General features: G+C 43.2%; 1 protein-coding gene across 1 annotated transcript in view; it reads left to right on the top strand.

Annotated features, from left to right (window-relative positions):
* The window catches only part of LOC126457655 (eukaryotic peptide chain release factor GTP-binding subunit ERF3A), a 65,330-nt gene that overhangs the window by 14,167 nt on the left and 24,944 nt on the right, over nucleotides 1-26,219 (top strand). Inside the window, exons 7-8 of the mRNA XM_050094145.1 lie at nucleotides 23,089-23,262; nucleotides 23,351-23,440. Coding sequence (XP_049950102.1) covers nucleotides 23,089-23,262; nucleotides 23,351-23,440 — 264 coding nt within the window. The remainder of the gene's footprint in view (nucleotides 1-23,088; nucleotides 23,263-23,350; nucleotides 23,441-26,219) is intronic.

Raw genomic sequence — 26,219 nt, 5'->3', positions numbered from 1 at the left:
AGGTGGTGTTTTTGAAAAATCCTGCAAACTTTGAAATGTTTCAAAAGATTCTACAAGGTGACAATTCTATTGCAGTAGAAATGGAGCCTACAATAATAGGAGATTTTAAATTTGCTCCAGTTACCTATGTAGATGTTGAGAGGCCATTTTCTCAGGTGAAAATCTGTTATCTGACAGGAGATTCAACATGACTCCAGAAAATTTAAAAAACTGTTTTCTGTGTATGTATGTACGTATGTGTGTGTGTGGGGGGTGGTGGGGGGGGGGGGGGGGGGGAGGACACTAAAAGGGAATGGTAGCTTAAAATGTTTACTCTTCATTCAGATGGATCACAAACTAATGATTCTCAGATTTAATGATGATTTAACAGAATAATTATCTGAAGATACAGACACTGAAAACCACACCTAATATTTGGCAGGTTAGTCAGTCAGTATGCAGAAACATATGGTATGTTAAATGTAAGGTGGCTGAATGCCATAGGCAGTTGCAAGTAGTGGAGGAAGCCAGCCCAGTCCCCACATGGACCACAACAGAGTGAGGAGCTGTTTAGGTGGGAGGAGTGGGGAGCTAGGAAGCCACACCTACCTCCTACAATGCATGCACATTAACCTGTGCTTCATACTTCCGCAAAAGTAGAAGTCACACGTGATGTAAAAATCACATACTTGCAGTTCATAATCGAAACTGAAATTCTCTTTTGTATTGACATATTTATGAAAAGGAAAGTCGCCACTCACCATATAGCAGAGCTGCTGAGTCGCAGATAATCACAACAAAAGGACTATCACAAATAAAGCTTTTGGCCTGTAAGGCCTTTATCAAAAATAGACAAAACGCGCGCGCGCGCACACACACACACACACACACACACACACACACACACACAAAACTGCAGTCTCAGGCAACTGTGAGTTTGGCTACAGCTGCCTGAGACAGCAGTTGTGTGTGTGTGTGTGTGTGTGTGTGTGAGAGAGAGAGAGAGATCAATTTTTGACTAAGACCTCACAGGACGAAAGCTTTATTTGTGACAGTCTGTAGTTGTGCCTATCTGCAACTCAGCATCTCCACTGTATGGTGAGTGACAACTTTCCTTTTCATAATATTGTTACATTTCATTTTGGATTTTCCGTTGTTTGATAGTATTGACATATTTAATAAAGATAGTAACTGTAACAACAGAACACACTTATCACAACCACAAAAAAGAATTAACTACAAGACAATGACACAGTAGACAACAGTGGCTACCTCGCCTACTATTGTCAGCTAGGTTACATTGCTTGCAACTGCAAAAAGATTACCAGCCTTCTGACTTACACCGTTTCAGGATTACAGAGTTAATTACCCAACTTCTAGTTATCATTTCGATTTCTGGCCATGTAATCCTTGCAATTTCTTGGAATGCCACCCATTTTGATGGATTTTCAATATTTTTTCTATTAAGAAAAGTAACAAACATTTAACTGCAGTACTAACCATTTACAGAAGCCAGAAACTTCTCCTGAATTACATATTTCCAGCTTCGTTGAATGTATAGTTTTTCCCTAACCAAAGTCAAACTAATTTCTAATTACTATTCTAGTCTTAATAATACTATTCCACTTTCCATAATTGAAAAATGACATCTCAGAACAATAATAGAACATTGTTATGCTTTATTTTCTCATATTATGACTTTTTGTGCAATACATTGTGAAACACCTGTTTGCACATGGCAATTTTGTCCTCATTGCACTGTTATTTGGTGTCTTTTCTTGCAACCTTTCATACTTGCTTTTTTCCTATGATCGACCTTGCTTTACACATCAACTAGATTTTTGTTTCACCTGGTGGAGGTAGAATTTTTTTCCAGGAGATGCTTTTTTTTTTCAGTAGTCTCTTCACTTGTCTCCAGGAGATGCTTTTTTTGTCAGTAGTCTCTTCACTTGTCTCCCAGAGGAATTTGGTCCGAGAACATCTTTGCACATTAGCAATTCTACACACAATTCCTTTATAATCCTCTATTATTTATTATTACTATTATTATTATTATTGTTGTTATTATTTTATTATGGAGAATGAGCCCATTCTTTAGGTATATAAGGAAACAATAAAATAAAAGCTGCCTCCATCATTTCATTATTCTGTACTCAAAAGCCTCATACATCATCCTCAGTTCAGACAGATCAAAACCAACACTCCCCCCCCCCCTCCCCCCCCGCCCCCTCCAGAGGAATTTGGTCTGAGAACATCTTTGCACATTAGCCCCTCAGGGGGCTCACCTCTAGTTGTTGAGTTCGTGCTTGGATACCACAGGGTCCCTAGCCTTTGAAGCACCTTTTCAGTGCTGCATGTCTATCTTCCTGCTACTCTTTTCCTTCCCTTGGGGAACATGTCTGGAGTGATTTAGGGAACATGTTCTGCATTTTCAGTAGCTCACATAAGAACAGTCGCACCACTGTTTTTCATTTCTCTTTTTCCTTTTTTCGGTCACCTTTTCCTAGCCTTTCTCTGCTTCGAGGTTTGAGGCATATCATTTTCTTCTTCCTCCCTGTGCACTCCTTTTCTGGCCCATGCATCTTGACAAGTAACTGGTGACTGGGTAACGCATAATTCCTAGCCCTGGTCAACATGTAGGATTCACACCTAACTCGTGGTACAGGCCAGGCCAAAGGAGGGGTGGTTGCCTAAGCTGCTGGCTTCCCCAATTGCCGATTGGTCCCTCTGTCAGGTGTTTGGGAGGTGTGAACAATCACCTAAGTCAGGTGAGCCCTCTCGGGGTGGGGGAGCAGTCAGAAGGAGTGCGCCATTGGAAATGCTGGCAATAGTGGGGGATTTTCTCGCAGTGAGCCAATCATTATCTTTGCTGTCTATCAAACATAAATGGAATGATGCTTATGATTCAAAGACCCTCACAGCTGCACCATGGTTCCTCATGGTTTCGCGTACTAAAGATGATCAGTCATTTGCGACTGTAAATCCGTTTCTTATTCAGGAAGGTGTTTATGCAGTTGCCGGCACTGTGAAATCCTGCTCTCATTTACACAGGGGCTCTTTGCTCTTGGAGACTACTTCTGGTACTCAAGCACAACAACTGCATGCCGCTTCGCTTCACCATGGCCATCCTGTTCGTGTTGAGGCCCACAGAACTGTGAATTCTTCCCATGGTGTTATTTACACTAGGCTACTTGATGGTCTGACCAAGGCAGAAATCCAAACGTACCTCTCTGATCAGGGTGCCATTGTGTCCATCAGGTGATGAAAAAGGTAGATGCAGTCTTGGTGCCCACAAGCACTCTTTTTCTCACCTTTGATAGAGTGGTGCTTCTGTCCAAAATCATAACAGGCTATGAAGTTGTCACAGTTTGGCTGCACAATCCGAACACTATGTTCTACTACCAGTGTCATCATTTCAACCACACTTGAACATCTTCTCACACCCAGTCAGATGTGTAACCTGTGGTAGGAATGTGCATGATGGCGACTGTCTGCCTCCTTCTTCCCGTTTTATCAACTGCAGTGGCAACCATGCCGCAGCCTCTCCAGATTGTCCCATGTATCTCCATGAGCGGGCTGTGTCCAGGAAATACAGTTAAAGGAAAAAGTGCCTTATCTGGTCGCTTGCAAGTTATTGGTTATTTGTGAATCCTGCATTCTACCATCTGGCACGTACTGTAATGTTCTTGCTATATCTCGCTACATAAATGACATGGCCACACAGGCATGCAATCTCAGATTCAGCTCTGAGGTTGAGAAATCACTCATTGTCATGGTAGCATCGCCATCTCCTCGTCCAGCTGTGCAACAGGCCACCAAACATTCACCTCCTGGGGTGAAGTCACCTGCTACACAACCGATAGGCTGGAGAGGGCAGAAGGAATACTTCTGCAAAGATTTCCTATCCCCTCCAGCCAACAAGCATCTGAGCCTTCCTCAGCCATCTGGAAAGGCTCCAAGAAGTCAAATAATGGAAAACAGTTTTCTTCTTCGCTGACCCAGAAATCCTCTTTGACAGTGTCACCACGTGATACCCTCACGTTGCTGACGTCCGTGTCACCTGTGTGCACCGTCAGCCGTTTTTTTGCCCTGGACTCTGCAAATCAGCAGAAGGGGAATGTCAATAACTCTGTAGATATCATGGAGCAGGGTCCTCCAGCCTCTGTGCCCTGTAGCCATGAGTCTTTGAAGGCTGGCACTTTGCAACCATTGAGGTGACGCCCCTCCATCATTTTTTCCCTCCTTCCCTTTCCTCGTTATGACTCTCCTTCAATGGAACATTCATGGCCATCGATCAAACAAAGAGGACTTATGGCTGCTCTTAGAATAGCAACGTCTGCCCGTTCTTTGTCTCCAGAATACAAAATTGCATCCTAATGACCGCTTTGAGCTCTTGCATTTCTTCCTGGTCCATTTTGACCTTCTCCCTGTGAACAGCATTCCATTTAAGGGGGAGTCATGCTGCTCATATGGGACGGCGTTCATAGTCAACCCACCTCCCTGACTACCTGCTTCAAGTTGTTACATTTCACCCTTTTTTCCTCACTTGATCTTTTCACTTCGGTGCCATTTCCATCCCTCTGTTGTTCAATATCACCAGGACAGACTTCCTCCAGCTTATTGGGCAGATACCTCACTTCTTCCTGCTGCTCCGTGACTTTAATGCGCACCATCCCCTTTGGGGTTCTCCCAGAACCTGTCCGAGAGGTGTCCTCTTGGTTGCCCTTCTCAATCAACTTAACCTCCTCTGCCTTAACACAGGAGCACCCACGTTCCTTTCAGACTCCACGTACACCTATTCCCATTTGGACCTATCCTTCTGTGCTGCCCAGCATGCCCATCATCTCGAGCGGTCTGTTCTCTTACGCCGCCTCAATACTATTCACCATTGTGGCATCCATTTGGCCACTGATGCCTTGTGCACTAGCCTAGTTGAGAGTCTGTATGCAGAACTACTGCTGTCCTACCACCGTGACTTTCTCCTCTGCTGTTTGTCTGCCATGCGTGGCCACTCATTTTATACCTCCTTCGATGACTCCTTTGATTCCCAGTGTGAGGCATGTCCCTCTTCTCTGTTACCTCCAGGAGTTCGTTTCCAGCTCTTGCTGCGGCAGCTTAACTTAACACTGCCTTAACTTTCCCAGTGAGTGTGTACCCTTCACCTTCTTGGCTTTGTGCGGCAGTCCGTGTTCGCTTTGGCCTTGATTTGCTTACTAAGGACACTACTCCCGGTACTTCACTGTAGTACCTTCGTGTACACTGATGACTCTTGGAGTGGCCTGGTGTCGGGTGTGCCTTCATGATTGGCACCAATGTTTTTCCGTATTGGTTTCCGGAACGCTGCTCAGTATTTATAGCAGAGCTCTTTGCCCTGATCAGGCCACGCAGTGCACCCGACAACACAGGATTTTCAATTGAGTCGTCTACTCCGACTCTCTGTGCCATTCAAAGCCTTTGTGTGCTGTACACCGTCCATCCGTTTGTGCAATGGGTCCAGGAAAGCTGTCACTTGCTCACTCTTGATGGAATCACTGTGAAGTTTATGTGGGTTCCTAGTCATGTCGGTCTGACAGGAAACGAAGCCACTGTCGCTGTTGCCGAAGATGCTGTCCTTGTACTGCAGCCCACTAGTACTTACATTCTCTCTGATGATCTCTGTGTTGCCGTCTGTCAGCAGGTGGTGTCACGTTGTCATCACCACTAGTCCTCCCTTCATGAGAACAAGCTCTGGCTTATTAAGTATCTCCCAGCGTCTTGGATAACCACCTCTCGCCATGAGGAGATCATTTTAACTAGTTTGCCTATTGGACACTCACTTTGCAGCCATCACCATCTATTAAGTGGTGCTCCCCCAACAGTTTGTCCTCATTTCACTCAATCTTTGACGATCCACCATGACCTGATGGAACACTTACATTCTTGTTTGTGTTTGCCGTCCGAGTTATCAGCCATATTAGCAAATGACGCATGGTCAGTCAACCTCGTTTTACTTTTTATCCTGCATGGCAATGTGGCAAAGGCCATTTAATTTTTAGTTCAGTACCTCTGTTTCTCTACAGTGTATTTTATAGACCTCTCTCCATGTTCCTATTTTTAGCTGTCTTCTCTTCCATTGATTGGCATTAACATGTAGCCGTTTTTAACTCGACTCTTTGTCTTCATGTTCTACAATTCTGACATGGGCATGTGTAACTCATGATTATTGGCCAGCGAACGGTACTTAACATATATACACATTTCCAGCGTACAGCTAAAAGATTTCTATTCCTCTGGAACATCAGCTCCCTTCTTTGTGTGCTGGGAATTTTTCAAAGCCCAAGACATTAACTTCCCATTCTACATTACAATTCCGAGAAGACCTGTCTTCTCCTTCAAGAATAGACTTGTATAGAACGTGAATAATGTATCCCCCTCCTTATCTGCTTAGGTGTGAAGTAGTTTTCTCACTACGTGAACCATAACATTGATGTGGCCATTAAAAAATTCTGTTTTTCCTATATAACTGGACTATAATGGAGTGGGAGAGGTAAAAAAAAGAAAGAAAATTGACTCACCCAGTGACAGATTGGAGAAAACACATATGAAGGTATTGAAATTTGCAAGCTTTTGGGGCCAGGGGAAGGAAGACAGTTGAAAGAAAACTTCGCCAGTCCTTTACCTGAATGCCCTTTTCCATCACACCACTTCTCATCCTTCAACTTTTCTGCCAGGAGAAGGAGCCTCTGGTTCCAAAAGCTTGCAGATTTCTTTACCTTTACATGTGTTCTCTCCTGCCGCTGCTTGGTGAGTAGATTTGTTAGCTATCCAATTACAGTAAATTTCCAAAAACTGTTTATTTTTGCTGATATATTAGCTCATATACAACCAGAATTTCAATCTGACAGCATGTTTAATTTTAAACCATATTTTCATATCTGCTTGAAATAAATTCTGCCTATGTCTTTACACTTGCCATCATTGACCAACAATTTCTTTGGCAGGCAGATATGCCTGCTAAAACTCAGTTAGAAGGTGGAATTACTCAAATGGATCATACCCCACCTTGCTTTTGGCTGCTGTTCATGTGACAAATCATAGCCAAGTATTTTATTATTAGTTCCCTTTCAACCATCCATTCTGTGTTTAGGAGTGAGCAGACCTGCACTTGTTATTTTCCTTATCCTATGTCTAGCATAAAGATTAGTCTGCTTTTTGAAATGAGCAGTGGGGGCACTGACCACAAGAATTGAAAAAAAGAATAAAAACAGAACTATCTGTGTCCAATTCACACAAATCCGTGACCCCGTCAAACTCATTAAAAATGCCAATATCTGGCAAAGCCTATATCAGTCCATGCCCCCTCAGAATTGGTACAATTTCTTTTTGTGCTGCACCTTTGCCTTGGCCTCCTTTTAGTGTCATTGCTGGTATATGTAAATAGATATTGACAGTTTTCTGTTTACTTCTTGTTTTTGTTACTCTGTGTTCTTTGTATATAGTGGTGTATGATGTACTTCGTGAATTTTCATTTAATAAAACGTTATTTGACAAACCTTTCACAGTAATACTAAAGCTACTCACCAGAAGGTTATGGGCTCAGGACCGGGTGTGAAAGCATTGTTTAATGGATATTGAAAATAAAAGTTGTGCGAGGAAATCCAGAATCTGTTCGTTAGGAAGTTGTGTGTGCGCCAACGGTTGATTTATTTCTATTTTTCCTCCTGTTTGTGTGTGCAGTCTGCCAGCAATTTTGTTTCAATCGAACATAAAAATGAGTGGTACAGCTCCATCTGGACTTCCAGTAGTTGAAAAGTTGACCAGATGCAAAAAATATTCTACAGGGAAATTTGCCATGAAGGTGTATATAACCCATGACAAAAAGTGTGGAATTTTGTAGAAAACTGATCTTTGGATCTGGCAAAACTGGAAGATTCATGGAAGAAAAGTGACAGAAAAGCACATTCCCAGATTTTACTGTTCATGAACAAAACAAAGTACTTCCTTATAAAGGGTATATGAACAGCAACAAAAGACTGGATGGCCCTAGAAAAGACTCTATACTCACCATAGTGTGGGCTCGCTTAAAACATTAATCTCAATGAAATCAGATAAACGCAAGTTGGTAGACGACTATTGCAATCGAATTGTAATGACCACATTGGTATATGACTATTTCAGTCACATCATAATGACTGCTTGTATTCATGTTGGGTCTCCATCGGGAACACATTGTCATCTGGAGACAATATTTTGGCGGTCCACCTGGCCGCCATCTTCAGTTGAGTAGGCCATCACACTATCTCACTGGAACTGAAATCAAACACGCTGCGGTGGTTCCTTTGTACATCGACTGTGGGCCCTCTGAGCATTATGTTTAACTGCCCTCTAGCAGTAGACACAACAATGCACCGGTGATGGAAGGTTGTGGAAACAATAAATCAATATCAAACACTATTGCCGGTTTTTGATGACTAAAACAAGGTCCATTGTTTCTTGATGTCAAACAGAACAGGGTTCCAACTCTTAGCTAAAGGATACCCCTTATCTCTGTTTATAATATTGGCAGATAGCTGGATTTCAGTGGCTTCTTTCACTACACAGTCTTAATATCGTGACACAGGGGCAACCACTTGTGTCTCATCGTACATTGTTGTATGTTCTTTAATAAGGCGATGTTCTGCCACTGCAGATTTTTCTGGCTGAAATAAACGCATGTGGCGAAGATGATTCGTATGATCTAGGACCATTGTGTGGAACATTTATTTCAGCCAGAAAAATCTGCAGTGGCACAACATTCTCTTACTGAAAGACATAAAATGTTGTGCGATGAGACACAAGTGGTTGCCCCTGCATTGCGGTATTGGGACTGTGTAGTGAAAGAAGCCATTGAAATCTAGCTCTCTGACAGTATTATAAACAGAGATAAGGGGGTATCCTTTTAAGTAAGAGTTGGAAACCTGTTCTGTTTGACTTTAAGAAACAACGATGCTTGTTTTGAGAATCAAAAACTGTTAATAGTGTTTGATATCGATTTATCATTTCTGCTGTTGTGCCTGTTGCTATAGGGCAATTATTTTCGCACACACTGCCGCCGCAGTGTGTTTGCTTTCAGTTTCAGCGAGATAGTGCGACGGCCTACTCACCTGAAGATGGCAGCTAGGTGGACCACTGAAGTATTGTATCCAAAAATCAAACAATGGAAAATCCAGGATGGAATGTAACCATCATGAGAAGGAAAGTTGCTACTCACCACACAAAGATGGCTACATCAATACCTCCATCCATATCAGACCTACGAACTATCAACAATACCTCCACTAGACAGGTACCACTCGTTCCATACCAAAAAGTTCCTACCGTAGAGCCTAACCACTCGTGGTTGTCGCATCTGCAATGATGAGTAGTCCCTCTCAAAATATACCGAGAGTCTCACTGAAGCCTTCACTGACCGTAATTGTCCCCCCAACCTTGTACAAAAGCAAATCCCCCATACCTTATTTTCCAGTCTCCCACCACCTTGCAAAGCCCCACTGTCCAGCCACAAGGGAGCATTCCCCTTGTAACTCAGTACCTCCCAGGACTGGAGCAACTGAATGACATTGTCCACCAGGGTTTTGATTATCTCTTGTGCCCTGAAATGAGAAATGTGCCCGCTATCCTTCCCACTCCTCCGAACCTACACAACATACTCGTCCATCCTTACACAGACTCCGCTCACAATCCCTTACCTCATGGCTCATACCCCTGTAATAGACCTAAATGCAAAACCCGTCCCATACAGCCTCCCACCGCCACCTACTCCAGTCCGGTCACTAACATCATCTATCCCATCAATGGCAGGGCTACCTGTGAAACCAGTCATATAATCTACAAGCTAAGCTACAACCACTGTGCTGCATTCTATCTAGGCATGACAACCAATAAGCTGTCTATCCGCATGAATGGCCACCGACAAACTGTGGCCAAGAAACAAGTGGACCACCCTGTTGCTGAACGTGCTGCCAAAGATGACATCCTTCATTTCAGTGACTGCTTCACAGCCTGTGCCATATGGGTCCTCCCCACCAACACCAGCTTTTCTGAATTGCGCAGATGGGAACTTTCCCTGTAATACATCCTACATTCCCATAACCGTCCTGGCTTAAATCTTCACTAGTCACTGTCCTCTCCCATCCAGCCCCTTCCCTGTTCCCATTCCAACACTACACAGCCGTCATTCCACCACCACACCCAGTCTTTTTATTTCTCTCCTTTTTCGCTACTTCCCCCTCCCACCTCTCCACTGCCCACCGTCTGTCCTCCAGCACTGTCCGCCATCCCCACAATACTATCGCGCCCCGCCCCAGCCTCCTCCTTACCCCCACCCAGTCGCCACTCCCATCATGCATTGGTGCTGCTCACAGTGTGGTTTCAGTTGCCTGAGACTGCAGGTGTGTGTGTGTGTGTGTGTGTGTGTGTGTGTGTGTGTGTGTGTGTGTGTCCAGTGTTGACAAAGGCCTTAATGGCCGAAAGCATGAATTGTTAGTCTTTTTGTTGTGCCCATCTGCGACTTAGTATCTCTACTATATGGTGAATGGCAGCTTTCCTTCTCATAATTGAAATATTGTGTCTCTAGATGATGATACGTTCCAGCTGGGACCCGACATTAATATAACCAATTATTACGCCAAGAAACTTCACGGAGCCACATAATGACTGCATTTAAGTTAAATGACATGACATGGGTTTACCTGATCATAATTGACCTGTGATTGTGGCACTTGAAAACAGTGGCACAGGTACCATCAGAGATTAGATGATGTCAAATCTGAAGATGCGAATGAGAATGGAGAATCAGTGTTACATGTAAATAAACTGTCATACAGAATGCTTTATTAAGTGCTATAAGTTCAACAGACAAAATCATATTGCTAAATATTGTAGTAAGTGCAAGAAAAGAGGAAGCTCGTCAAAAAATAACAGTAAAGGATATGTAACGAGAATACTGTCAGAACTCGGGAACAGTGTCATGAAAGAGACATGTAGTATTTAGATTCTTGTGTCTCAACTCACATCACCGGCGATGGAGGGAAGCTTGATAATGCAAAACTGTGTAATAGCTCAGTGGTCAGTGCGGGATGTGATGGTTTGGTGGCAGATACTTCTGGCAGTGTACTGATCTCCTCCACCGCTGGTAAAACAGTATAAATAGAAGGATCTAATGTCAGTCACATCCGAAACTCAGCTGTGATTGTGCTCTCATCAAAATTGTAATTAAAAGGTGTAAAGTGACCTTTAATAAAGAAAGAAGACAGGTTTTATGATTCAGAAGGCAAACTAATTGCCCAAGTATCGGTTAAGGACGACGTCTATTGTTTGGACACAAGTGCAATGAAACAATGATATTACTCAAAAAGTCTTCGATTTCTATGGTGTTGCAGGCTGGGACATGTGAATAGCAAAAGCATGCTGAAGTTGGCAAAGGTTTCAACCAGACTAAATGAGGATCTTGTGGTCAAGGACCCCTGTGGGTTGAGTTGTGCATCGTGGGAAAACAGTCACATCTTCCATTCAAAACTGAAAAAAGGTATTCTAAACATCATTTCAGACTTAGGTCGTTCTGATTTTCGTTGGGCATTGGAGACAGCGTCTGTTGGTGGAAATCATTATTTTTCTCACATTTGTTGATGATTTTTTTGAAAATACAGGTTTGTCTGTTTCATGAAGAAAGTCTGAGGTCTCACACATTTAAAAACTTCAGAGTCTTTGTGGAAAAGCAGACAGGCAGAAATATCCTTCAGCGGGGCCTGAGCAGGCACATGGGGGCAAAGGCTTACTGGTTATTGGGAGCTCCGATGTTAGGCGAGTGATGGAGCCCCTTAGGGAAATAGTGTACAGGGCTGGAAAGAATTCCAATGTGCACTCGGTTTGTCTGCCAGGGGACCTCATCCAAGATGTGGAGGCGGCCTTGCCTGCGGCTATCGAGCGTACGGGGTGCAGTCGTCTGTAAGTAATTGCTCATTTCAGCACCAATGATGCCTGTCGCTTGGGTTCTGATGCGATCCTCAGTTCATACAGGCAGCTGGAGGATTTGGTGAAGACCGCTGGCCTCGCATGCGGGGTGCAAGTAGAGCTCTCTATTTGCAGCATCGTTCCCAGAGTGGATCGGGGTCCTTTGGTTTGGAACCAAGTGGAGGGTCTCAACCAGAGGCTTCGTCGACTCTGTGACGGTCTTGGCTGCAGATTTCTAGACTTGCGCTATTGGGTGGGGAATTGTAGGACGCCCCTAGATAGGTCATGGGTGCACTACACAAAGGAAGAAGCTACTCGGTTAGCAGAGTACTTGTGGTGTGCATATGGGGGTTTTTTAGGCTAGGCAGTAGTGCGAGGTGTCCTGATGAACACTCACCAGTCGACGTGCAGGCAGGGAAATCAGGACGCGCTCAGTGTAAAGACACTTCAGCTATCAAGATATTAGCAGTAAATTTTCAGAGTGTTCGGAATAAAGTTCCTGAAGTTACTGCTCTCCAGGAAGCATGTGGCGTGCAAATTATTCCCGGGACTGAGACCTGGCTGAACCCTGGGATAGGAAGTTCTGAAATATTTAATGACGGTTGGAATGTGTATCGGAAAGACAGATTAGACACCATAGGAGGTGGTGTCTTCATTGCAGTTGACAAAAATATTGTGTCTACAGAGGTCGAAGTAGAGTGTGAATGTGAAGTTATCTGGACACGTTTAACAGGGCTAGGAGAAATAAAGTTAATTGTTGGGTGTTATTACCGGCCACCAGGTTCCACCGTGGCAGTTCTAGAATCATTCAAAGGGAGTCTACACTCTATCACAGAAGTACCCCGATCATGCTATATTAGTTGGAGGTGACTTCAGCCTACCTAGTATAGACTGGGATGTCTATGGATTCATTACATGTGGTACAGACAAGCCGTTGTGTGAATTACTTTTGAGCACATTATCCAAAAACTGTCTTGAGCAGCTAAATCGACAGCCAATGCGTAATGGAAATATTTTAGATCTGGTAGCCACGAACAGACCAGACCTCATCGACGGTGTCAGTGTTGAGACAGGGATTAGTGATCATGATGTTGTCATTACGACTATGGTTACGAAAGTTAAAAAGTCAGTCAAGAAGGCTAGGAGAGTATTCTTACTAGAAAGAGCAGATAAGCAGTTGTTAGCATCCCACTTAGTAAATGAATTGACTTCATTTACTTCCGGTACGATGGACATGGTAGAATTATTGGCAAATTTTAAACACATTATAAATCACGCATTGGAGAAGTATGTGCCAAAAAAGTGGGTTACGGACAGAAAAGACCCACCGTGGTTTAATAGTGCTATTCGGAGAATGCTCAGGAAGCAAAGACAGTTGCACTCGCGGTACAAGAAAGATCGGGAGAATGAGGACAGGCAAAAGTTAGTAGAGATTCGTGCTGCTGTAAAAAGAACGATGTGCGAAGCATACAACCACTACCACCGTCATACCTTAGCAAAAGATCTTGCTGAAAACCCAAGGAAATACTGGTCTTACGTAAAATCGGTAAGAGGGTCGAAGGCCTCCCTCTAGTCACTCACTGATCAGTCTGGCCGGGCAATGGAAGATAGCAAAACGAAAGCTGAAATTTTAAATTTAGTATTTGAGAAATCTTTTACGCAGGAGGATTGTACAAACATACCGCCATTTGAGTCTCATACAGATTCCCGTATGGAGGACATAGTGATAGACAGCCCTGGGGTTGTGAAGCAGCTGAATAGGTTGAAAATAAATAAATCGCCAGGTCCTGATGGGATTCCAGTTCAGTTTTATAGAGAGTACTCTACTGCATTGGCTCCTTACTTAGCTTGCATTTATCATGAATCTCTTGCCCAACGTAAAGTCCCGAGCGACTGGAAAAAAGTGCAGGTGACGCATATATATAAAAAGGGTAGAAGGACGGATCCTCAAAATTACAGACCAATATCCTTAACATCGGTTTTTTGCAGGATTCTCGAACATATTCTCAGTTCGAATATAATGAATTTCCTTGAGACAGAGAAGTTGCTGTCCATGCATCAGCACGGCTTTAGAAAGCATCGTTCCTGCAAAACACAACTCGCCCTTTTTTCACATGATATCTTGTGAACCATGGATGAAGGGTATCAGACGGATGCCATATTCCGTGACTTCCGGAAAGCGTTTGACTCAGTGCCCCACTGCAGACTCCTAACTAAGGTACAAGCATATGGGATAGGCTCCCAAATATCTGAGTGGCTCGAGGACTTCTTAAGTAATAGAACCCAGTACGTAGTCCTCGATGGTGAGTGTTCATCGGAGGTGAGGGTATCATCTGGAGTGTCCCAGGGAAGTGTGGTAGGTCCGCTGTTTTCTATCTACACAAATGACCTTTTGGATAGGGTGGATAGCAATGTGCAGCTGTTTGCTGATGGTACTGTGGTGTATGGGAAGGTGTTGTCATTGAGTGACTGTAGGAGGATACAAGATGACTTGGACAGGATTTGTGATTGGTGCAAAGAATGGCGGCTAACTCTAAATATAGATAAATGTAAATTAATGCAGATGAATAGGAAAGAGAATCCCGTAATGTTTGAATACTCCATTAGTAGTGTAGCTCTTGACACAGTCACGTCGATTAAATATTTAGGCGTAACATTGCAGAGCGATATGATGTGGGACAAGCATGTAATGGCAGTTGTGGGGAAAGCGGATAGTCTTCGGTTCATTGGTAGAATTTTGGGAAGATGTGGTTCATCTGTAAAGGAGACCGCTTATAAAACACTAATACGACCTATTCTTTAGTACTGCTGGAGCACTTGGGATCCGTATCAGGTCGGATTGAGGGAGGACATAGAAGCAATTCAGAGGCGGGCTGTTGGATTTGTTACTGGTAGGTTTCATCATCATGCGAGTGTTATGGAAATGCTTCAGGAACTCGGGTGGGAGTCTCTGGAGGAAAGGAGGCGTTCTTTTCATGAATTGCTACTGAGGAAATTTAGAGAACCAACATTTGAGGCTGACTGCAGTACAATTTTACTGCCGCCAACTTAAATTTCGCGGAAAGACCACAAAGATAAGATAAGAGAGATTAGGGCTCGTGCAGAGGCATATAGGCAATCATTTTTCCCTCGTTCTGTTTGGGAGTGGAGCAGGGAGAGAAGATGCTAGTTATGGTACGAGGTATCCTCCGCCACGCACCGTATGGTGGGTTGCGGAGTATGGATGTAGATGTAGATGAAGTTGCAGTCTGATAGTGGAAAGGAATGTGTCAACAGCAAGCTAAAAAGATTACTTATGCCTTAAGGTTTCATCTACCATCTTACAGTACAATGCAGTCCGCTGTAAATTGATACTGCTGAGAGAGCTAATGAAACCTTGCTTAAAGAAGCCCATACCATGATGTTCTGTGCCAACTTACTGAAGGAGTACTGGGCTCAAACTGTGTCTAAAGCTGCATGCCTGTACAGTTGTTCTCCGTAGACCACACTTGGAGGTAAAAAACCATATGAATTTTGATTCAGGAGAAAGGCTTATGTATCACACCTGAGGATTTTTTGCTGCAGTGTAGTGGTTCACATTCCAAAATCCTGTTGCAAGAAGTGGGGTAAGACGTCACAAAAGTTGATTTGGTTATAATAAAGGGAAACATTCCACGTAGGAAAAATATATCTAAAAACAAAGATGATGTGACTTACCAAATGAAAGTGCTGGCAGGTCGACAGACACACAAACAAACACAAACATACACACAAAATTCAAGCTTTCGCAACAAACTGTTGCCTCATCAGGAAAGAGGGAAGGAGAGGGAAAGACGAAAGGATGTGGGTTTTAAGGGAGAGGGTAAGGAGTCATTCCAATCCCGGGAGCAGAAAGACTTACCTTAGGGGGGAAAAAAGGACGGGTATACACTCGCACACACATACACACATCCATCCGGATGGATATGTGTGTGTGTGCGAGTGTATACCCGTCCTTTTTTCCCCCCTAAGGTAAGTCTTTCCGCTCCCGGGATTGGAATGACTCCTTACCCTCTCCCTTAAAACCCACATCCTTTCGTCTTTCCCTCTCCTTCCCTCTTTCCTGATGAGGCAACAGTTTGTTGCGAAAGCTTGAATTTTGTGTGTATATTTGTGTTTGTTTGTGTGTCTGTCGACCTGCCAGCACTTTCATTTGGTAAGTCACAGAAGTTGATTTCTTAGACTACTGCCAGGGAACCAAAAGCTTGCAGTTCATCAATAGGGAGAACTGCCAGATAACTGTCAGCATAAATTTACTGGAGAATGAGAGTTTCCCAAGTTCAAAGATAGAGGAATGTAATATCACCAATATCTTAGGGTTGCAACAAGAAGCAATTCTTCGTGACATCAGTGCTTCACATACCGGTACTGAAGAAGAAATTAATTCAGTAAACAGTGATAATGGACCCTTTTGTCCAATGGAGATTGAAGTTAAAGATGAGGAACGTGAGAATCGGCAAATGGAGCTTGAAAGGTCAAACAGAGAGTCAGGGCCCAAGAGATTATCTGACCATTTTACTTACTACTTGCAAGCAGAACTTCAAATGAAGCCATCGATTTCAAAGAGGCTTTGGAAGGGATAAATAAGGAAAAATGGAAAAAAAGCAGTGAAGAAAGAATTCTCGTTTCTTAGATTGTAGTGACACATTCAAAGAGACAGAGCTACCCAGAGGACACAAACCTCTCAAGACTGAGTCGGTATTTTAAGGTAAAACATGGGACTTGGCAATACAACCAGAAGCACACTTAATGGTAAAAGGATACTCTCAAATTAAATGTTGGTTATAAGGAAACCTCAGCAGCAGTGGTCAAGCTCGTGTCCATTAGCTATATCTTGTCAGTGGCAACTCAAGATAACCTGGAGGTTACTTAATGCAATTTAGCAGATGCCTAGGTATGAAAATATGAAACTGCAGGAATCCTTTGTAAGAAAAGCTTCGGAGAAATGTGGAGAGAGTGATACCAAGCCAGTGTCAACAACACTAAAACGCGGATGGAACTTCGAGGCAGTCGAATCAAATGACATCGGTTTACCTTATCGGAGCAGTAAGAGGTCTTGTATACCTATCATGAATCTGCAGGCCTGACGTGTTTTGCAGTCAATTTCCTTCACAGATTTAATCACTGTTTTAAAAAGATCCTTCGGTTGTCAGTAAAAAGTGTGTTTAGACATTTAAAGGGAACAATGAGCTGTAAGCTAGAATTTTTTAGAAATGGCAATAGAGAAATAAGGCCTTCAGTGATGCAAATTGGGGAAATAAAACCAGTGGCCAGTACTCTGTAACTGCTTTATAGATAAGAACACAGAATTCTTTAATTTTGTGGCATAGCAGAAAGTAAAAAACTATTGCACTATTTATTCGGTAAAAGCCGAATATATAACTTTGGTGTCAACTGTTCCAGATTTACTGTGTTAAGGCAATCTTGTGCGAGGGAGATCCAAGTAGTGTCACAAAGTCACTTGAAGTATATTGTGATAGTAAAGGCGCTATTCATTTAGCCAAAAATTGAGTGACAAATTCTAGATCAGAGGTTATAGACATAAAATGTAATTTTATAAGAAAACATGTTGAGTCAGATGTTATCAATATTGAACATCTGCATTCTGGAGAAATGTTAGCCGATATTTTCACAAAACCCTAAATAATGTTAGGCTTGAAACGTGTAAGAAAATGTGTTTTTGTGAAGTAAGTGAGGAAATGGCTGTACATCTGAAGCTCATATTGTGTGGCAAAGTCAGTTCAAGGGGACAAGTTTGGATATGTAAATTGACATTTACAGTCTTCTGTTCACTTATTGTTGTCACTATTACTCTGTGATGGTTGGGTATTGGTATACGTGTAGTCATTGTAGTGCTCTTATTGATTTTTCATTTAGTAAAATTTCTTTTGCAAAGCTTTCACAGTAGTACTACAAATGCTCAACATTCAGGACTTATATTTTATGGCTCTACAGACTCATTGTCTTCATTTTCTGAACCTGTAACAAAGGAAAAATGTTGCTGGTTGAGAAAATGAAGGAACATTAGAAAAACGGTTACCAGTGTAAAGAAACACTTTATGAAATTAGAACAAGAAATACTCACTTAAAATTTGATGTAATTCTTTTTGCACAAAGTGGAATGACCATCTGCATCATTGTCAACAAGTCTCGCTCCAGTTCTTGCAACAGTTTGTCGTATATGAAAGAAAACTTGAAGCTGTATCTTGCATTTCTTTATGTAGTAAATGAACAGCTGTTGCCCTCCAGCAAAACCTTAATTTCGTACAACAAACATGGTCTACTGGCTGCCTTAGAATCTTCATGTTTCCAGAATGAAATTTTCACTCTGCATCGGAGTGTGCTCTGATATGAAACTTCCTTGCAAATTAAAATTGTGTGCCGGACCGAGTCTTGAACTGAGGATCTTGCCTTTCATGGGAAAGGGCTCTACCACCTGAGCAACTTAAGCATGACTCGTGGTCCATCCTCACAACTGTACCTCTGCCATTACCTTACCTTCTACCTTCCAAACTTCAAAGAAGTTCTCATGACAAATTTGTGGGACTAACACTCCTGGAAGGAGGAGATGTACTGGTAGAAGCAGAGCTGTAAATACAGGTTGTGAGTTGTAACTTGGCTGCGAAAGGCAGAGATCCTGAGTTCCAGTCTCAATCTGGCACACAGTGTTAATCTGCCAATAAGTATCATATCAGTGCACAAACTGCTACACAGTGAAAATTTCACTCTGGAAATGCCTCCCAGGCTGTGGCTAAGACATGTCTTCATGGTTCCAAAAGTTCAGAAGTTCTGCAGGAGAACTTCTGTTGAAGTTTGGAGGGTAGGAGACTAGGTACTGGTGGAAGTAGAGCTGTGAGGGCAGGTCATGAGTCGTGCTTGGTTAGCTCAGTTGGTAGAGGAATGGCCTGCGAAAGGAAAATGTCCAGAGTTCGAGTCTCAGTCTGGCACACAGTTTTAATTTGCCAAGAGGTTTCAATCTACTTGTTCCACACAACACAATGAAGATTGAGGGAGCATGTCAGTGTATACAATTTAGTATGTGAGAGTTTTGCATGCCATCAATTGATGGGGTTGACAGAATGGTAACACAGTTAGCTACATGGCTAGTGACAGAAATAATGTGCTACTTCAATAAAATGATAAAACTGTTTACTCAATATTTATCCTGGAAGCATCTCTCAGCAAAACATTAAGTCACACAAAGCATTTGCTATTTAATATAAATAAAATGCTATGACTTGACCTCTAGTAACTCAGTGTTGGCAGTGCTGAACAGTTCTGGGTGGAATTCAAATAATAAAAAGAATAAAGATAATCGTTCACTATGCAATTGAGGCATTGATATACATATAACCACATAAACAAGATTTGGAACATGGAACTTCACTATTGTACAATTTATTCTAGAGATGTGTTTCTGGTTGTGCAGACCAATTTGAGGGAGGGGTTTTGTCAGGTGGATAGGTGAGACAAACTAAGTGATATGTAGCAATATAATGAAAAGGATAGTTGCCACTCAACTATAGTAGAGATGCTTAGTCGCAGAAAGGCACAACAAAAAGACTATTGAGAAGTTAACTTTTGACCAACAAGGCCTTTATTGAAAATAGACCCACCCCCTCCCCCCCCCCCCCCCCCCACACACACACACACACACACACACACACACACACACACACACACACACAACCACTGTCTGTGGCAGCTGGAGCCAGACTGCGAGCAGCAGGGCATTGTGGGAGAGTCAACTGGGGGGAGGGGTGAGGAGGAGGGAGAGGTATAGCAGGGTAGGGGTGGGGAATGGTGAAGTGCTGCTGGGAGCATGCAGGGATGAGATGAAGAGTGGGGCAGCTAGGTGCAGTCGGAAGGTTAGATGAAAGGGGGGGGGGGGTTAGTGGAAAAGGAGGAGAGTAAAAATACTGGGATCTTTGGTGGACTGCGTAGTGTTGGAATGGGAACAGGGAAGCGGTTAGATGGGTAAGGACAATGACTAATGAAGGTTGAAGCCAGGAGGATTACAGGAATGTGGGATATATTGCAGGGAGAATTCCCACTTATGCAGTTCAAAAAATCTGGTGTTGGTGGGAATGATCCATATGGCACAGGCTTTGAAGCAGTCATTGAAATGAAGGACATTATGTTGGATAGTGTGCTCAGCAACATGTTGGTCCAGTTGTTTCTTGGACACAGTTTGTCATTCATGCAGACAGATGGCTTATTGGTTGTCATGCCCATGTAGAATACAGCACAGTGGTTACTGGTCATTGTGTTGATCACAGGACTCATTTCACAGGTAGCCTACCTCTCGTCGTGCCCTGAAATAAGAAGTGTAATGTCCACTATCCTTCCCACTCCTCCCTCAGTGGTCTTCTGCCGCCCACTGAACCTACACAATATCCTCATACATCCTTACACAATCCTTACTCTCAGCCCCTTGCCTCATGGCTCATATCTCTGTAATAGACCTAGACGCAAGACCTGTCCCATACACCTTCCCACCATCACCCAGTCCTGTCACAAAAATCATCTATCCTATCAAAGGCAGGGCTACCTGTGAAATCAGTCATGCGATCTACAAGCTAAGCTGCAACCACTGTGCTGCATTCTAAGTGGGCTTGACAACCAACAAGCTGTCTGTCCACATGAATGGCCACCAACAAACTGTGGCCAAGAAACAAGTGGACCAACTTGTTGCTGAGCACGGTGCCAAACATGACATCCTTCATTTCAGTGACAGCTTCACAGCCTGTGTCATCTGGATCCTACCCACCAACTTCAGCTTTTTTGAATAGCGCAGGTGGAAACTCTCCCTGCAATATATCCTATGTTCCTGTAAACCTCCTGGCTTCAGCTTGTGTAGTAGTTGTCCTTACCCGCCTAGCCCTTTCTCTGTTCCAACACTACACAGCCCTCTATTCAACCAAAGCATCCACTCTTTGTACCTCCTTCCTTTTTTGCTAACCCCCTCCCCAAGCTTCTGTCTAGTCTCCTGACTGCACCTAGCTGCCGTACCCTCTCTCCACCTTGTCTCTGCATGCTCCCAGCAGCATTTCACTGTCTCCTACCCCTACCCTACTGTCTGTCCCCCACCCCACACCAGCCTCCTCCTTAGCCCCACCTGGTTGCCTCTCTCATCATGTGCTGCTGCTCACAGCCTGCCTCCCGCTGCCAAGTACTGTGGTTTTGTGTGTGTGTGTGTGTGTGTGTGTGTGTGTGTGTGTGTGTGTGTGTTTGGCAAAGGTGGTGCTGGCCAAAAGCTCATCTTGTGACAGTCTTTTTGCTGTGCCTTTCTGTGACTCAGCATGTCCACTATACAGTTAGTAGCTTCTACCATTTTCATTATATTGTTACATTTCACCCTGGATTTTCCATTGTTTGACTAGGTGATATGTAGGGTGAAGACATGTCCACCCAGTGGGAGTCCATATCACTGAGCACAATGGGCTATATGAAGCATGGTGTCTGTTCTTTTGGATGTGTCCAAATTAACATACACAATGCATAATCCACAGCTTTTTTTGCATAATATGTAAGTTGAAGGTCAAGATGGGAGAAAGAAAACGAAAAAGAAGGAACTATTGATGCCAGCTGCATCAGGACTTAATGCAGAATAAGTGGTGCCAAGGTAAAATAGGTACCAGACAAGGATTTGAACCCAAGATCTCCTGCTTTCTGGGCAGTTGCATTAATCACTACACTACCCGGACATCATGTGTATTGCAACTGCGCGGGCACTCCTCGATACGTTCCCCCAGCTGACCCACATTTCCGCATAGTGTGCTGACATCGGTAGTTCCTTTCCTTTCCTGTCACCTGCACCTTCAGCTTACACAATATGTATCACAGCTGCAGATTCTGCATGGTGTCTTATTTTCTTAGGCATGTCCAAAATAACAGATGTGACACATCCATATAATTGATTTGCCTTGATGGGCAGTGGATCCACCACCTTCAGTGTGGATGCATAATTATGTTCACCCTTCTCCGAGAATCTCAAAGTAGTGAGCAAGGAGGATGTGGATGGGGACTGCAGATAGGTGGTGCTATGTGGGTCAGCCAGGATGCATGCCGAAATAGTCCACGCAGTTGCAGTAAACACAGCATCCAAGTAGTGCAGTGGTTAACACAACTGCCTAGTAAGCAGGAGATTCCGGGTTTGAGTTCTGGTCCAGGACAACATTTTTGCTCATTGCTGCTGATTCCGCATGAAGTCCTGACGCAGTTGACGTCAGTAGTTCCTTTCCTTTCCTTTCCTTTCTCCCACCTTCACCTTCGGTTTACACAATGTGTTAGTTGTCAAAAGCTGCATCACAACCTGTGCTATCTAGAATTTTCCCCACAGAACGTCCTTCAACCAGAATCCCCTTGGTTGTTATCTTTGCTGGTCCCTGTTCCCATTCCTCCCATCCCCTGCCCCCCCCCCCCCCCTCCAACCCCGCCCCCTCACTTCCTCTGATTCTCATTATCACTTCACTTTAGTCTACCTCATCATCAGTTGTCCTCTTCCCCCTCCCCCCTCTCTGTCCACCTTGGCCCACTCTTTCTCCTTCATCATGTACTACGTGGGCTGTCCCCCGGCCAGCACAGGGGTGAGCTCCTTGTTGCCATATCCCCATTCCCTGCCCTCCCTTCTCTAACTCCCCTCCCATCTCTTTTCCACTCACTCCTCCAGTCTTCCCTAAAAGAGAAAATTGCCCAAAAGCTGAGCTACAAACTCCAAATCTTGTTTACAAATAAATCTGCTGCTCAATGGCTCAACAGTAGTGAGTATTAAGTAAATGGTACAGTGAAACTAAATGCATACAAAATCAGTTGCAGATGCAATCCAGATGGAAAAAATTACACTGTGTATTCCTTTATAGAGTAATTTTACAAATGCTAGTTATATTTTTCTTCAGGGTATTTATTAAATTAATTCTATTTCCAACCTTGGCAATAAAATGTTGTGAACTTCTTATGTGCAGTAAATTATTGTAATTCACCTCTAAAATATTTCAGTACCCAATTACAAATATAGATCTCTCTGTTGGTTACTTGTCAATAGCTGTATTACTTTATTGTGTAGTATCTGCTGTGTTTTGAGTTTCCTGATATAACTTTTGCTTTCCCATTTCTTGCTAGACTGTAGTGCTTGTTGATCAGATGTGGTCAGATGATGAAGAAGTGACAGCTGTAGGACCTGGAGAAAATGTCAAAATAAAACTGAAAGGCATTGAAGAAGACGATGTGTCTCCAGGTTTTGTCCTTTGCGACAATGCAAATCCTATAAAGACTGGCAGAGTATTTGATGCTCAGGTTGGTAATTATATTACAGTTTAGCACTTGCAAAGTATTTAAACAATTTTATAAACTAGCTAAACTATGAAATTTGTTTACATCTTAGGTTGTTATCCTCGAACATAAGAGTATAATTTGTGCTGGCTACTCGGCAGTCATGCATATCCACTGTGCAGCTGAAGAAGTTACTGTGAAAGTAAGTAAAATGAATTGTTGAATGATCACTGTTAACATGTTGTTGAGCTAATATTGTGGGTGACATACACAACTGTATTAGAAACATTCAAAGGTGAGGTGAGAAAATACTAATAGAGTTGGTTATAATAAATTTAACCCCTTAGTGGTTGACTAAATTTCTTCATGGAAGAAACAAATAAAAAATTATGTTGCTCTAGAAATATGTGAAACACTCAGCACGCATCGGAAGCATTGGTAGCTTTGGGTAGAATCTGAATATATTTGCTTTGGCACTCGAAAACAATTAATCTTACACTTACGTTGCACTGATATGGTGCAAATTCACGACGCCTTGTGTTAGGGTGTTAACCTACTGTCGCAGGTGCAGTATGTACCATAATTGCTGTAGAATGCCAGAAACAGATTTAGATAGGGATATGGTAGACCAGCTGACTGATTCCCGGACCGTAGGAGACAGATAGGAATACCAGACAAGGCAGCAGTTATATAGCCTTAGAATTGTGATCTGATTCAGTTGTTTACATGTGAATTGTTGCATGTAATTCTTTTTGCATTATTGATGTAAATAGTGAAGAATATTTGTTCGTAGAAAAATTGAAACTGTTTGTTTTGCGTTGGCCTAATCTATGTTTCAGTGGGGGGTGTGTGTGTGTGTGTGTGTGTGTGTGTGTGTGTGTGTGTGTGTGTGTAATATATATTTCTTTGATTCGAGAGTCCATGGGTGAAGAGATTAATCTCTGTATACCCCCCTCCCTGTCCAAACACATTTGGTGTCAACAATAATTTATGCACTGTCATTCACAAATTTATGCTTTTACAATACTAACCTTCACTTTCAGTTCAGTCTTACAATATTACAGCAACTCCAAAGAATTGGTTAATGTGAGAGACCCAGGTTCTACATTGTGAAACCTGATTTATCACATTACACACACACACACACACACACACACACACGAAGGCTCAGTGTCCGTGGTGATGGAAAGAGTCAAACAAAGGTTGTGTTTTCTTATTGATAGTGTCTGCCTATACACTTTTCACATAAGCAGCATATAGTAGAGAGCGAGTTCAAAAGAGCACAGTCATTACCCAAATTTAACATGTATTAGGAATTTATTCAATTTTCAAGTGCTATAGTATTTATTACTTTATGATTGTAAGGTCTACATTTGTGTTCTGGATTTTAGTGCAGTCTGCCTCCATATCCATTGATTTTCTTTATTTTTATTTATTTTTCACACACACGCACACACACACGCGCACACACACACACACGCGCACACACACACACACACGCACACACACACGCGCACACACACACACACACACACACACACACACCTGAGACCATTCAATACAACAGTATCGGACATGGCAAATAAATTACATAAATAATAGGTACGAATATAGAGCATAAACAGAGTGGGGTAGGATTAGATGAGGATGGGGCCTAATCAGAGGTACCCTCCACTACACTCCACACAAATGCAGCACATTGTTCACAGTATTGTGACATCAGTTTACGGTTAAAGTGCCAAGATACTACAAGTCAGAATATTAAATAAATTTTTATGTTTTCATTAATAATTCACATGAGGGTCAGTTAGTTTAAAATTTGAAATAAAAAAATAAACAATTTATTAAATGAAATGCAGCATCTTTTAGTAATTGAAAGTGAAGTTAAATGTCTACAAAGAAGAGATGATAGAAATCAGTGCTAAGGTGAGGTTGGGATCAGTCCAGGGGCTACACGTAGAGGGCATTGATATTATGACTAAACTAATGTGTATTTATTCCACTGTTATATTATTAGTCCCTCTCATTCATAACCCGTCTCTGTCCATCTCCTCCACTCCCTCTCTCTTTCCCCCTACTCCACCCTCCACGTTGTTTCCATCTCCCCCTGCCCCGACCCCTTGCTATCTACATCTACATCCATACTCCGCAAGCCACCTGATGGTGTGTGGTGGAGGGTACCTTGAGTACCTCTATCGGTCCTCCCTTCTATTCCAGTCTCGTATTGTTTGTGGAAAGAAAAATTGTCGGTATGCCACTGTGTGGGCTCTAATCTCCCTGATTTTATGCTCATGGTCTCTTCACGAGATATATGTAGAAGAGAGCAATATACTGCTTGACTCTTCATTGAAGGTATGTTCTCGAAACTTCAACAAAAGCCTGTACCGAGCTACTGAGCATCTGTCGTGCAGAGTCTTCCACTGGAGTTTATCCATCATCTCCGTAACGCTTTCGCGATTACTAAATGATCCTGTAACAAAGCGCGCTGCCCTCCTTTGGATCTTTTCTATCTGTTCAATCAACCCTATCTGGTATGGATCCCACACCAGTGAGCAGTATTCCAGCAGTGGGCGAAAAGAGTACTGTAACCTACTTCCTTTGTTTTCGGACTGCATTTCCTTAGGAATCTTCCAGTGAAAAACCGTATCTCTGTCTACCTGCTACATGCTTCCCCCCCCCCCCCCCCCCCCCTCGTCACTTCCTCCTCGTGTCCATATCTGATTCTTCTCCCTCTGTCCATCTTCTCCTCCCATCTGTCCACCTCCTCCTTCCTTTCTCTTTATCCATCCCTTCCCCCTTGTAGTCCCTGTCCATCTCCCCCTCTCCCCGCCTCCCTGTCCCTCTCCCCGCCTCCCTGTCCCTCTCCCCGCCTCCCTGTCCCTCTCCCCGCCTCCCTGTCCCTCTCCCCGCCTCCCTGTCCCTCTCCCCGCCTCCCTGTCCCTCTCCCCGCCTCCCTGTCCCTCTCCCCGCCTCCCTGTCCC

This window comes from Schistocerca serialis, chromosome 2, assembly GCF_023864345.2.
Source record: "Schistocerca serialis cubense isolate TAMUIC-IGC-003099 chromosome 2, iqSchSeri2.2, whole genome shotgun sequence".
Classification (NCBI taxonomy): domain Eukaryota; kingdom Metazoa; phylum Arthropoda; class Insecta; order Orthoptera; family Acrididae; genus Schistocerca; species Schistocerca serialis.
This window is presented reverse-complemented; position numbering and strand designations above follow the sequence as displayed.